At 50.2% G+C, this 13,601-nt stretch overlaps 1 protein-coding gene across 2 annotated transcripts in view; it reads left to right on the plus strand.

Annotated features, from left to right (window-relative positions):
* The window catches only part of Mras (muscle RAS oncogene homolog), a 51,442-nt gene extending 39,214 nt beyond the window's left edge, over positions 1 to 12,228 (plus strand). Inside the window, exons 3-6 of one of the 2 annotated variants that reach the window (XM_005367817.2) lie at positions 3,685 to 3,838; positions 5,017 to 5,116; positions 7,882 to 7,961; positions 9,156 to 12,228. In XM_005367817.2, coding sequence (XP_005367874.1) covers positions 3,685 to 3,838; positions 5,017 to 5,116; positions 7,882 to 7,961; positions 9,156 to 9,255 — 434 coding nt within the window. In that variant the 3' untranslated portion in view covers positions 9,256 to 12,228. Of the gene's footprint in view, positions 1 to 3,684; positions 3,839 to 5,016; positions 5,121 to 7,881; positions 7,962 to 9,155 lie in introns of both variants that reach the window. The other variant, XM_013354018.2, reaches the window with a different exon arrangement.
* Positions 12,229 to 13,601: the final 1,373 nt, after the last annotated feature.

A 13,601-nucleotide genomic window follows, 5' to 3' on the forward strand; every position in this document is an offset into this window, starting at 1 on the left:
ACACACACACACACACACACACACACACACACACACACACACAGATAGAATCTCCCTAGCATACAGACCAGGATGGCTTTGAACTCACAGTTTTCCTACCTCTGTCTCCAGAGTGTGACACCACTCCTGACTTTTTTTTTTTAATGTAGATTCCACATATGAGACACAATGTGATTTTCATCTTTCTGCATCTGGCGTGTCTCACTTACTGGGATGTTTTCCTGCAAACAGCAGCATTCTGTTCCTCTTTATGCCTCTGTGGTACTGTAGTAGCGGTTTAGATTCGTCCAGGTATGTACTCAGGTGATACGGCTGGGCTGTGTAGTATTTCCTTTCTTAGTCTTTTGAACTATTTCCATGCTGATTTCCATAGTGGCAGCACCGTTTCTATTCCGACAGCAGCATATATGGTTCCTGGTACCTGCATCTTTGCCAGTGTTTGGTGCCTTTTGCTTGATGATAGCCCTTCGTACTGGAGCAAGATAGGATCCCAGTAAACTCTTGATTTTCATTCCCCTCATTGCTAATGATAACATACGCTTTATGATTCTACTTTTGAGAACTGTCTCCTATGTGAATTTTAGAATTTTTTCTAGCTCTGTATAGAATGTCATTGAAGTTTTGATAGACTCATTTCTGCCATCTTGTTTCACGGCTACTTTTTGTTTTGTTTTTGCCTTGTTGCACATCGCCCCATGTGCTTTGTTCTCTTGAACGGACTAGGAAGTCCGAGGTTTTATTTCTGTTTTTTAGAGTTATGGTATAGACATTAGAGTATGCCTACTTGTGTTTTCCTGTCAACATCAGGATATAATCATGGTCTGTACCCTCTTCCCAGAGAAAGCAAACTTCAGGCAGGGTTAAATATCTGTTAACCTTTGCCAGAATAAGGACATCACTTTACTTCTGGGATTACTGAGGCTGGGAAGATGGCTCAGAGGTTAAGAACTTGTCTGCTCCAGCACAGGAGCTGGGTTGAGTCCCCAGCATTCACGCTGGGGAGTTCACAACAGCCAGCAACAGCTCCGACTTCTGGCCTCTGGGCACTGCACTCCTGGAACATAACAACACACACACACAAAATTAAAAAAAATAATTTTAAAAGTTTAAACTAGTGTTTTCCTCGTCTTCAGATTTTAGAGATTTTTACATTTGGAAATAAAGCATTTCAGAGCTCTTCAGATGTTGAACTTGCTACTTAGGTATACTCAGCCTGTAGCCGAGTATACCTGTTGCTACTTAGGTATACTCAGCCTGTAGCCGAGTATACCTGTTCATGGCCCCCTTCTCACACATGGTTCCTCATAGACGTTAGTTCTAAGTTGTCATGTGTTCTCTTGCTCTGTATTTGTGCTGCTGCAGTTCTAACCTAGGCCCTCAGCCAGGCCAGGCAAGTGCTCTGCTGTTGAGCTAGATCCCAGACCCCTTTTACCTGTTTATTTTAAAGCAGGGCCTTGCTAAGTTGCCTGGGTTCACCTTAAACTTCCCATCCTCCCCCCCCCTTAACCTCATTAGTAGTGGAGAAGGCAGATCCAACCACCAAGCCTGGCTTCCAGAGTCTTCTAATTGAGCAATAAGTGTTATCTTCATTCAGATGTTTTCCTGGCGGAGACCATTTATAATGCCGCTCATCTTTCTCTTTCCTGGACTTAGTTTTCACTTTGATGATTTATGTTCTCCAAGAGTTCTTTTAGAAAATGTGGGAATGTTCCTGCAATGTCAGATATGAGCAGTTCCTTCCCAGGGGTTTTGTGTTTTGGTTGTTTTGAAGATAGAATGTCTTGTAGCCCAGGCTGGCCTTGAACTCCAAGTCCTTCTACATCCACTGCCCAAGTGCTGGAATTGAAGGTGTGTGCCACCACGTTGGGCTTTAGGGGCGCCTCTTTTATTTTCAGATTTATATTGAGCTTTGATTTTTGAATGCTCCCTAAGTTATTTTTATAATATATTCACAGACTTTTAGGGCATATATTAACTACAATATGAGTATTGTGACTTCTGCTCACGTTCATTTCTTCCCATGCACAGAAACCAATCATCACTTTTGATAGGCAGCCAGAGTAGGCTTTACCTAGGAAAAGACAGGACTGGAAGATCCAGCCTACCTTAGAAGTGGAATCCTGAGGGGACAGTCCCCAGATCCTCATTCTGTGGCTTTCCCTGCCTCCTGTCCACAAGTGATTCTACATGAGGACCCTTCCCCTCTTTCTTCTCAGGATGTGACTTGAGGTGTTGCATGGGATCTGCCAGGCTCATGTGAGAAACTGAGCCCCGCAAGCTCTGGCTTCTTCACTCGGTGGCTCGGCTTAGGGTCCCGCCGCATGCTCAGTACAGCCGTGTCTTAGAAAGTGTTCAAATCTTGTCACTTTTCTCCCCAGCAGTGGTTCAGCCACTGCCCATCTCATGTTGCCTGGATGATCTGGAAGCCTCCTAACTAGTTCCCCGCTTCCACTGGTGGTTTGTCCCCCACTCCCTAGCCTTGGACCAGCCTTCTTACAATGTCCTCTGGATCCTGTCTTAGCCTACATGCTCCACCAAGGCCCCTGTCCTGCTCAAGATGAGGGAGAGCATAGGGCAACAGACTCTCATGGCCTTACCCACCCCCAGCCCACCAGCTGTTGGCCACACCTCTACCTCTGAGTTTTTTGGGTATTCCCTCTGCTGAAATGTCGCTTCTGGGGTCATGTGACTCTGATCCCTCCTGCATTTATTCATTACTGAGAAGTCTCCTCCTGGGAGAGGGAGATAGCTTCTTGACCTATTCAGAATAACAACAAAGGCTGTAGCCACCCTTCCCCTGACTAGATTGACCCTCTACCATCTGTTTACCTCTGGTAAAGTCATGCCAGCCATTCAGTTGTTTATATGCTTCACTACTGGATTTTTGACCCCATTTACCTGTAACCAAAGATCCTACAGTCTGCCTGGCGTATAGTAGGTGTTCAGATAGTTCTAAAATTAATAGACAAAATTACCTAACCTCGCTCTCCTATAATTATTCAAATACAATACAGGTACTTTGGGGGTTGGCTCTCAACTAGACAGGAGTACTTTGTGTCAGGAAGGAAGAGTGAGCAACGGGGGTTCCTGCAGTAGGAATGTGAGGGTGACAGGGGGCTATAGTGGCCCCCCAGCTACCACCCAGTTCCTGCCCCGGATGCCCCTTCCTGCCATTTCCATCCTAGGATGGACCTTGACTACTGGAGACAATCCCTGTCCATACAGGGCTTAGGCCCTCCTCACTGGGCTGGTTTCTTTGGTGCACTCTCCACACCTGAAGCTTCAAGGTGAAGGCCCTTTTTCTGTATATGTGAAGGAGGAAATGGAGGTGCTGAGGGTCAGGCACACCCCAGAGAACCCCAGTTTTTAAGGGCTAAGCCAGGAATCCATGCCTAGCTCTGGGGTTCCCCAGAGGGACCTGTGAAAGCTGTCTCTGACTTCATGAGGCTTGTCATCTCTGACTTCATGAGGCCATAGCATTGTGTGGTCCAGGGAGCACACAGGCTGAAATGAGTCAGACAGAGCCTTACACAGAAGCAGCCTCTGAGGTGGCTGGAAGTTCTCCTCTGAGGACAGCTGGGACTGAGCTGCAGCGGGTAGTGGCAGCTGTAGCCTGGGGCTCTACAGTCTATAGTGGCTCCAAGGGATCAAGGGCAGCCCCTGAGTGACCTAATTCCTCTCCAGTTCTAGACACAGCAGGGCAGGAGGAGTTCAGTGCCATGCGGGAACAGTACATGCGCACTGGGGATGGCTTCCTCATCGTGTACTCAGTCACTGACAAGGCCAGCTTCGAGCACGTGGACCGCTTCCACCAGCTTATTCTGCGTGTCAAGGACAGGTGAGAGCAGCAGACAGGGCCTCCCTACTCCCGTTCCTGTCTCAGGAGAGCACCATCCTCCCTCTCCCTCTCCGTCCTCCTCTCTACCTCTCCCCCTCTTCCCTCCTCCCTTTTCTCTGCTGCCCCCCCCCCATCTTCCATTACTTCCTCTAAGGTCTTCCCTGACCCTTTCTTGGTTCCTAAGCTGCTCCCAAGATTCCAAGGCTCGTGCCCCTCCTGTTTTCAAAAACTATCCCTCAATCAAGGAATCGTGGGTAATGTCTTTGCTTTCCAACTCCAATTTAAGCAAATTGCATTATATGCAAAGAAAAGTGAATTTCCCCGCCAGAACACACTGAAATTGATTAAATTGCATTTGACTACGAGATTTACAAGTCGCACATTAAAGGCTTTTTTTCCTTCACACCCTATAACATACTTAAATCACCTAGTGTCTGTTTTAAGCCCATCTGACACTGCCAGTCAAAGAAGCAATGCAGAAAGAAAAAAATAAATGCCGGAAAACAGCAGGGTTTGATTAAATCCCAGTAGAGATGGAGAAATCTAGTCAATAGCCATCCCACAGGGAAGGGCTTGTAGCTTTACCTAGCAGAGGGGCCCATGCTTGCAGAGCAAGCTGCAGGTGATTGATGTGCATTCAGCCCATGAATATACGAACCTCAAAGGAGACCCCTGAGTGGTCCGGGGGTGGGGAAATCTTAATTTACTTGCTAATCAAAGAAATAAAAAGTAGCATTTTTTTCTTACTAATTACAGGGTATTTTTCTTATGAAAATATCTAATATTGCCCCAAAGTGCCACAGGGCTGAAGTTTTGTTTGGTTCTCATGTCAGTTGCTGACGGGACATGCCTCACCATCCGGCACTTCCTCTTCTTGGAGCCATCCTTATTTTGCAGCTGCCATGTGTGCAGTACCAGCCCCTTCCCTGGTGCTCTCCATGAGCTGAGAACTGCAGTAGCCTTGCATGGTTTGCATATCAGAGTATTGGAGAGTTGAGGAGTGTCTCTGGGAAGCCAGGCTCCTCATCAGCTGCCTCAGGCCAGCCTCAACACTAGCCTTGCAACACACCCCAGGCTCCCCCTTCCCAAGCCCTTATCTCCTCTGGAAAAGAGGAGGTGCACCTTGAGCTGGTGGTGCCGGAGGATGCATCTCACCTGGCTGTTGTTCTGCTTCACAGGGAGTCGTTCCCAATGATCCTAGTGGCCAACAAGGTGGATTTAATGCACCTGAGGAAAATCACCAGGGAGCAAGGAAAAGAAATGGCGACCAAACACAATGTAGGTGTGTGCGTATGTGCGCTCATGAGCGTGTATGCGTGTGTGCGTGCTTGTGTGTGTGTGTGTGCCATGCGCACGTGCACGTATGTAGGCACGTGCTCTGGGGACCTCAGGACTATGTGTGACAGCCCATATGTCATCCCTCCTGCAATGCTGGTCTTTGGAAATGGGAGTAAGACCTCCCTTCTCCTGAAAAACAGAGGCAGAGAGGCCACAGGGTGCAGTGTGGCAGGATATTATTTGAAATGAGCAGCAGGCCACTGAGAAAGCACCTTCTACAGCCATAAGAGGCTCTGGGGAGATGGGGGGACAGCTTCCTTCAGAGTGGCCTGGAAGCTGTGGGGTTCCGTGGAGGGCTGCTCTGCCTGGGGCAGCACATAACCAACATTGGGCGGTGCAGAGGTGGTAGCTCTTCCGGCTGGCTCACAATCGAGCTCTTCCGGCTCACGCATGAGAAACCTGGTGATGCTGAGTCACAGCGATCTGTTCACTGAGTCCGTGCCCAGCACTGTACTGGGGGGGCACGGTTATCAGATCCTCTACCCTTACAGCCACAGACATCATTTCCCCACTTGATAAACATTAAAACTGAGATGGCTCCAGCTATAGCCTGTCACAAGCATGTTAGCTTTCTGAGTTCAGTGCAGTGTGCTTGCCCTCTGGACGATGCTGGGTCAGTCTCTGTTCCCCATCCCCATATTGGCACAGTGCACTGGGTCCTGTCTGCTGGCTCGAAAGTCTGATGCAAGGCAGCCCCATCTCTGTCCATTGGCCTACTCTCCACATAAGAGAAAGGCACGCTGGGAGCTAGTTTTGCCTGTCTGTCTTCTGTATTTATTCCTTTATTAATTCCATCATCCTAGGTCCTGGGGAACAAGAGTTCCCTGCTTTTGGTGGAGACAGGCAGTAGGCAAAGTAAATTAGTTTGAGGTTGACACATCTTGTGGAAACAGGCACACTAGGAGAGGGAGGTCAGGACAGGGCAGAGGAGGTACCTTTTAAATGGGGTAGGGTGGGTCCAATTCATCAAGGACTTAAGGAGGCAAAGGGATGGCCAGACAGATATCCAGGAACATCCTAACAACAGAAATGATCTGTGCAAAAGCCCTGAGGTTGGCGTTTGCGAGCTAGCGAACAAGCTGCCGTGGCTAAGCAGGTGGAGGCGGGCGAGTAGTCAGAGAGTTGTAAGGAGTTGTGGCTCTTACAGAGGCTGAGGAGGAAAGCCACTGGATGGTTTAGAGAGAGGTGTGACGTGTGGCCGAGCAGCTTCTCTCCTGTGACGTGTTGAGAATAGTCCACTGGGAAAGGAGAAGAGCGGAGAATCATGCAGGGGCTGCCCCAGTATCGCATGAGGCCGAGCAGTATGTGAGGGTGGCAAGGTTTGGCTGTGCTTCTAAGAACCAGCAGCATTTGCTCATAGACTGTGTACTGGGTGAGAGAAAGAAAAGTGGGTCCATGTGAAGCCCCTAGATGCTGAGGATTGTTGAGCTCCCGAAAGTGTAGGATGCCCAGGGGCTCTGACTGTAGGTAGTTTCCTGCCTCCCTTCTGCATGTGTCTAGGGCTGCACAACATCCTGATCCATAAGTCAGGTTCTACCTGGTTCTTATCAGGGATGCTTAACATGGGTAGACACGGCATCCAGTTCGCAAGACGCCCCAAAGCTGACGTAGCGCACAGCTGCCCAAGTGGAGAAGCAGAAGGCTCACACTGACTCTGCTGGCCTGGCAACGTGGAGTTCTTGCAGGCATGCCATTCTGAGCTCCGTCTCCACACTGCCAGATTGCGCTCGCCTCTGAGAGTTAACTCAGCAAAGGCAAGAACAGGGAAACCTGGGAAGCCAAATAACCATCCTACTGTGGAGGGTATTGTCCTTTCAAGGTTATCAGAGGCTCAAATAAAAATGATAAAGGGCTGAGCTGGGCCCTCTGTGTGTTCCTGAACTACACTGAGGCCTGTGCTGAAGCCACTGTGGTGTGTGGACACTGGACTTCACACATATGGATGCTGACCCCTGTGTGTCCTGGGCAAAGCTTCCCGACAGCTGCTCCAACAGCTGCCAGTCTCCCCGTGCACTTATTTCCCCTTGCTTAGCTTCTTTAAGTGTGTTAGAATAAAAGGCACTAATTTTGTGATCAGGAAAAAATAAATGTTATGAAAAATAGCAAAGCCCTTTGGTCTGACCTCAGCCAGTTTACCCCTCCCCCACCTTGCAGGAGGCCAGGGAGGTGTGGAGGGATGAGCCCTTCCTGACTCTCAGGCTTACGTTACCTCCAGAGTCTGTTCCACTCAGCCTGTCCAAGGCATGGTATGTCACAGCTCCCGTGGGCTGCTCCCATCGGCCTAGGCCGGAGAGCTGGGGGTAAGGGACCAGGGTAATCTGGGTTCAGAAGTCCAGCAGACTTCTCCTCAGCCTTCCCACTGAACTTCACTCTGGAGGAGCTCAGGGCAAAGGTCAGATGAGGTCACGCCCAGAAGAGGACCGAAGAAGGCACAGTATGCCTCGGTGTGGGAAGCGAAACAGTTTGCTCCTGAGTATAAAAAGACTAACTAGGTTCTATTTCAGGGAACTATTATCTCTGCCTGGAGAACAGGAGGGGCTAGAGAAGCCATTAGTAATACTCTCCAGCCTTACAAGGCAAGAAGCCTTAGAACCTTGTGGGGGTTCTATCTGATCCTCAGAACCTCTAGAGTGTCCATTTTAAAGGTGGAAAAGGACTTTGTGGGTCATGGTGCCAGGTTGACCAAGCTGAGCTTTGCCTTCCAGATCCCGTATATAGAAACCAGTGCCAAGGACCCGCCTCTCAATGTGGACAAAGCCTTCCATGACCTCGTTAGAGTAATTAGGTAAGCCTTGTTCCCTCCCTGACAGCTGTGCCCCTCCCTGGCAACGACCTCTGGGATGGAAGGGGAAAGCCATATTGCAATAATACAGGAAGAACACAGCTTCTGTGCTGGGCCAGGCTGGGCAGTGCCAAGCCTGATTTGCCATTTCTTGTACCTCTTTGCGTTTCCCCCCTGTGCTACCTCCATCTCTACACTGCCCCCAGATATAATGGGATGGGGGTGTGGAGGCTGCAGGCATGTCGTGGAGATCAGGTACCCTGGTACTCTCAGAACCCTGAGCTTTCAACATATCCCACACAGCAAAGATCAGGTCCCTCTTTCTGCCCCCTGAAACAGACAGTTATGGCTCCTGGGCTTGAATTCCAGAGGCACTGTGTGTGTGTGTGTGTGTGTGTGTGTGTGTGTGTGTGTGTGTGTGTGTTCCCAGATCCACAGCCTGTGGGTCTTCAAGTGCCAGCAGCCCCGAGAACAGACTCCTGAATGTTCCTTTAAAACCTTTCTCACTTCATGTTGGATAACCGAAGTTGCCTCCTAGCTGTGTTCCCTGCCACTATCTAGTCCGTCGTATTCTAACCATTTTACATTCCCAACACTTAAACCCCTGTCTGCAGTACCTTATGTGGGTGACTCATGGGCTGTTGGTCAGCTGTGATTCGGATCTAACCTTCTCATGGTGCCCCATGTTTACCACCTCTTGGTCCCCTGCCATGTGTACACCCCCGCTTCTAGCCCCACACTCTGCTGCACTGCCTGATCCCCCGTGTTAGTGCCGGAAGTGAGGTGCCCCCCCACGCTACCGTATACTGCTCTGGGCTGGTGGCACCAAAGGTACCCTTTGGACCTGGGAACGGTTAAAGGAAACTGTGTAACAGGCTTTTGCACTCAGTTGACCAGTTATTTAAAATATGGAAAATTAAAAAACAGAAGTCAATTCCACAGTAAAGCTTGGTGGCGCTTACAGTCTGAATAAATTAGTCACCACCTGATGTCACTAATTTCATCAGGTGACTCTGGTTTCCCTTCCCTTCCTCTCCAGTCTTCTTAGACTAAGATGCTTCATAGCCTGGTCTCCTTGGGTGGCCAGGACAGCAGCACCCTCAAGCTCTCCCTCCATCCCAGGAGTCACAGAGAGGGGACAGAGGAGGAGAAAAAGCTTGAACTGACTTTGTCTTTCTGCCCTCCATTGTTCATCAGGCAACAGATTCCAGAGAAAAGTCAGAAGAAGAAAAAGAAAACGAAATGGCGAGGAGACCGGGCCACTGGCACTCACAAACTTCAGTGTGTGATCTTGTGACAGCCTGAAACCCTGGGCATAGCAACCATGAACTGCTAGCCCCCGGGACCAGCCCACTGCCTAACTGCACTGAGAACCGTTTCTTACCACAGCCCTTGGCTCCGGACTGGGCACAGGAAGGGGGCCTGGCAGGATGGGTAGGAGCAGACAGGGTCTGGCTTTGCCACCTCTCCCAGGAGACAAGCAACAGCTTCCAAGCCCTCCGTGTGTTGATCGAGCCCAGTACCCAGTCTCTTGGTGGATGTGCTGTTCCTTTTAAGTACATAGGGCTGATTTGCTGTGGAAGTGTTTATCCACACCCAATATACTAGACAAGCCATGAACAAGCTTCCTCCCCAACCCCGTCCCCAGTGTCTGAGCTCTGATGTCTTTTGTAGATTTTTAAATTATTTGAGTAATGATTATTTTATTAAAGAGGTCTGTGCCCACTGCCTGGCGAAGCCCCAGGTCTTCAGCGGACCTCTAGGATAGTGTCTGGAACAGCGCTCTTGTCTTTCTAACTGAGAGTTCCTAGCAGTGCCAAACTCCATCCAGAATGACTGAGATGGCAGAAGTTAGCAGAGGCCTTGGCAGAAGCCTGGGGTGGAGTCAAACCCAGGAAGCAAACCCCAGAGACCGGAGAGAGGGCAATGAATTTATCTGGAGGATGTCAGTATAGTTGAAAATGCAGAGATTAGAAAAATCCCCTCCCTGCTACCCGCCCCACCCCCACAGCCATTGAAGTGAGAGCTAACTGGGACCATCTCACCCCTAGAGATGACCATTTCCTTATCCTGAAAGTGGGTGAGGTCGTTTGCTTTTCAGGCAATGGGTAAATGCTGTGTTTAGATGTGGACAGGGCCCTGAGCTTCTCAGATGTGTCCCTTCCTGCTTGCTCACTCCTGTGTGTTGCTGTGCCCCTGACACAACCACAGGGGCATGTCCAAGGAGGTGACTGTGACACCATCCAGAAAGCTGTTGTTCTGTGATCGCTCTTAGCTGAAAGCACTCAACACTATTACCCCTGAAGCATCAGGACCTGAAGCCATCGCTATCCGAGTCAGCTGACCACCACCTTTCTAAGCCCAGCCAATGAGCACACCCCTTCTGGCATCAGCTGACCACCACCTTTCTAAGCCCAGCCAATGAGCACACCCCTTCTGGCATCAGCAGTGCAGCTGCCTCTTGGCGCATACTTCCACTGCCTTAGATCTTCTGTCTCCTGTCTTAGATCAGAGGGGAAAGGAAAGTTGAGCTGGTAACACAGTCCCTACACTGCTTCAGTGGGGACACTGCTCCCCCACCAGGGTGCATCCTTCCCTCTCTGCTTCTGTTGGTGGGGTAAAGATTGAGTTTTTCCAGGTGGCATCTGGGTTAGGGGGACAGGAGGGACAAGATGCACTCTGTGGGAGGGTCACAAGAGAAGGCAGTGCAGCCAGTAAGCAACATGGAAGGTCCCCACCAGGTGGCTGGGCCACTCTGGAGAAAGAAACTCATGGAAAGAAACCCAAGGCAAGTGAGCACCAAGCGGATGTCCAGCCTCACGGTTCTTTTCAACCCAGAAAGTCCTAACTTGTTGACACGCAGGACCATCGTCACCGAAGGCCCCATCCAAGGGACAGTTCTGCTACAGAAGGAAGTGATTGCTAGCTAAAGATCCAACTTCTAACCTGTCAAAGTGCCACCCTCCGCCCCACATTTTTCTGTTCCTAAAAAGGATACCAAAGAACATTCCAGTTGAGGTATCTCACCATTTCCCAGATCCTGTAATACTTAGGAATTTTTCAACACTAAGAGGACCGGGCTTTCTCTGGCCTTAGGCTCCCCGAGTCGCACCCACTGCAGTTGCCACCCGGAGAGGTGCAGGCTGCTCCCCATGGAATACGGAGATGGAAGACCCTGCACTCGGGGCAGCAGCCACTACCAGAGAGCCCATCTCCTGCCCACAGCACCCCTGCATCTGGAGCCACACTCCACCGTGCTGAATAGGGGCTATCACTGGAAGCAGAGCAGTTGCCCTGAGTCACACAGGTGACTAGAAGGAGGCTCCCAGTACTCCTGCCCCTCTCGGAAGAGAGTGCATCCAGGCCCATCATCCGGGACATCCATCCTCAACTGCCCACATGCTAAGCTAACATCTGGCCTTCTGCAGTCTCTGACTCAGGGCCGATGGTAAACGTTCATTTCCCAGAATCCCATGTTTCCCGTAAGTGAGATAGGTAACACTCCAGAATTAGAAAGGAGCCCTCAGAGTCTCCAGAGAGCCCAAGTCAAGTATGCTCAGCACACCTCTATCACCAACCAACAGAAAGCCTGGAAACCTGGTTGACCATGACACCGTGCGACCTTTGAATCTACAGCCGAGTTCTCATTCTGAGGTTCCCTCTAGTTTTTCAGAAACCTGTTCCTATCACATCCCCTGAAGTTCACCCTCTCAGGAATCCCCTCACCCCTGCGCCTCTTTGGTGTGCTCCCATTTTCTCCCATTACTCTGACGCCTCCTTATGGGCTCTTTCCCCCTGGTCATTCCTCCTCCCCCAGAAGGGGGCTATGCCATGGCTACTTTCTTCCCAAGCACTTTGCCACACAGGGGACATCAGGATGTTTGCCTTAGGAGTTTCCAGCCTCCCCATGGCTCTTGCTGAGGAGAGTACCTGATGGAATTAGTGTACCTGTCTTGCCTGCCAGGAGATGTGACCCACTAACCCATGTCAACTCTAACCCCAGAGCCCCTCAGACCCTGCTACCCCAAGTCCAGAGCCACAGAGGGGTCCCTTCCTTTAGCATCCCACCTGGTTGGAGACTCTACATTGGCTGGGGTTTACCTAGAATGCCAGATACTTGAAACACTGAGCCCTTTGAGTGACAGTATTAGCAGGTGGCCATTGTCGTGAAGCGAGAGTGATCCCTGGACGTCTTGACGATGCTTGAGCCTTTTGTGTAACTTTCTATCAAGTCTTTGTGTATCTCTACTTATTAATAAAGAAACAAAGAGAAATGCTGTCCTTTTTCTTCTTGCTCGAATATCCCTAGTTTTGTGATTTATCAGTCCTTTATCCAAACTCTCATCTTTCCCAGAGCACGGCCTTGGGCTTAGCCAAACCCAAAGCCCACTGATAGCCATGGGGACATCTGCAGGAAACCACTTCCTCTGCTGCACACCATCTGCCCCTCTGTCTTTTGTGGGAAACTGTTCTTGTATTCCAATGGGATTTGTGACCCCCCCCACCATGACTATTTCACCCAGCTCCTTGCTTCCAATTCTCAACCCCAAAGTCTTGGACTTGCCCTTCATCCAGCCGACCCTGTCTTGTAAGCAAAGACTGTTGATTCCCTCTGCAAAATACGTCTAGAAGCTACCCTTTCCAGCTACGTCCAGTGCCGACGTTTGAGCCGATGGTGCCTTTGTTTATGTTTTGTTCTTGTCTTCCCACAGCTCATTCTCAGCGCAGCCAGCAGGGAAGTTGGGGGAAGTTTATGAACTTTGTGTCTCCACTTCGTGTACCCCATCCTCCACCCAATAGCTCCCCCTTATTTTACAGGGGTGCCAAGGTGGGCTGTGTCTTTACACATGAGCAACGAATGCGTAGATGGCCGTTAGCTGCAAGAGAAGAGCATTGGAATGTTCCTGCCCTTCCCATCAGACACTCACTGAGTTCTGAGCCCCACAGACGTCACAGAGAACATCAAAATCACAGACTAGTGAAGACCAGTCACATACGAGGCCCACTAATTCCATCGCTGTTGAAGAGTGAAGACGTCTCTCCTAGGTCTGTCTAATCTATAAAAGCATGAGCCCCGCCCCCGCCACACACACACACACACACACACACACACACACACACACACACACGCATTCACTTTTGAAGGCAAGAGGTCAATGTCAGGTGTCCTCCTCGGTTGCTCTCCACTTTTTTTAAACGCAGTCTCTCACTGAACAGCAATGCGTCAGCTGGCGAGGCTGGGCTGGCCGGTAAGCTCCAGGGGTCAGACTCTGGCTCACCAGTGCTGTGAGGATGGATGTACGCTGCTCGCCCAGCTTTTGCACAGGGGCTGGAACTCATACAGACACCTTATGCTGTTCCACCTTCCACCTCCAGAAGGACTGTTTGAAGAAACCGCTTCGGTTACCTTCGAAGGGGTGGAGTGTCGAGGCCCCGAATGTCACAGACATCAACATTGTCATCGCCCTACAACTCTGATCTGCAGACCCAGGCCCTGTCACTAGGCCCTGAGTCATAATCTTCATTTTGAACAAGATCTCAGTGATTCCGTGTGCACAGTCACTTGAGCAGCGTTGCCCTAGAAGTTCAGCCCAGATTCGCTGCCTCTGGACCAAGTTCCACCTCATCCACTCAACCTGTGGG

Source organism: Microtus ochrogaster, unplaced genomic scaffold, assembly GCF_000317375.1.
Source record: "Microtus ochrogaster isolate Prairie Vole_2 unplaced genomic scaffold, MicOch1.0 UNK24, whole genome shotgun sequence".
In the NCBI taxonomy this organism is placed as follows: domain Eukaryota; kingdom Metazoa; phylum Chordata; class Mammalia; order Rodentia; family Cricetidae; genus Microtus; species Microtus ochrogaster.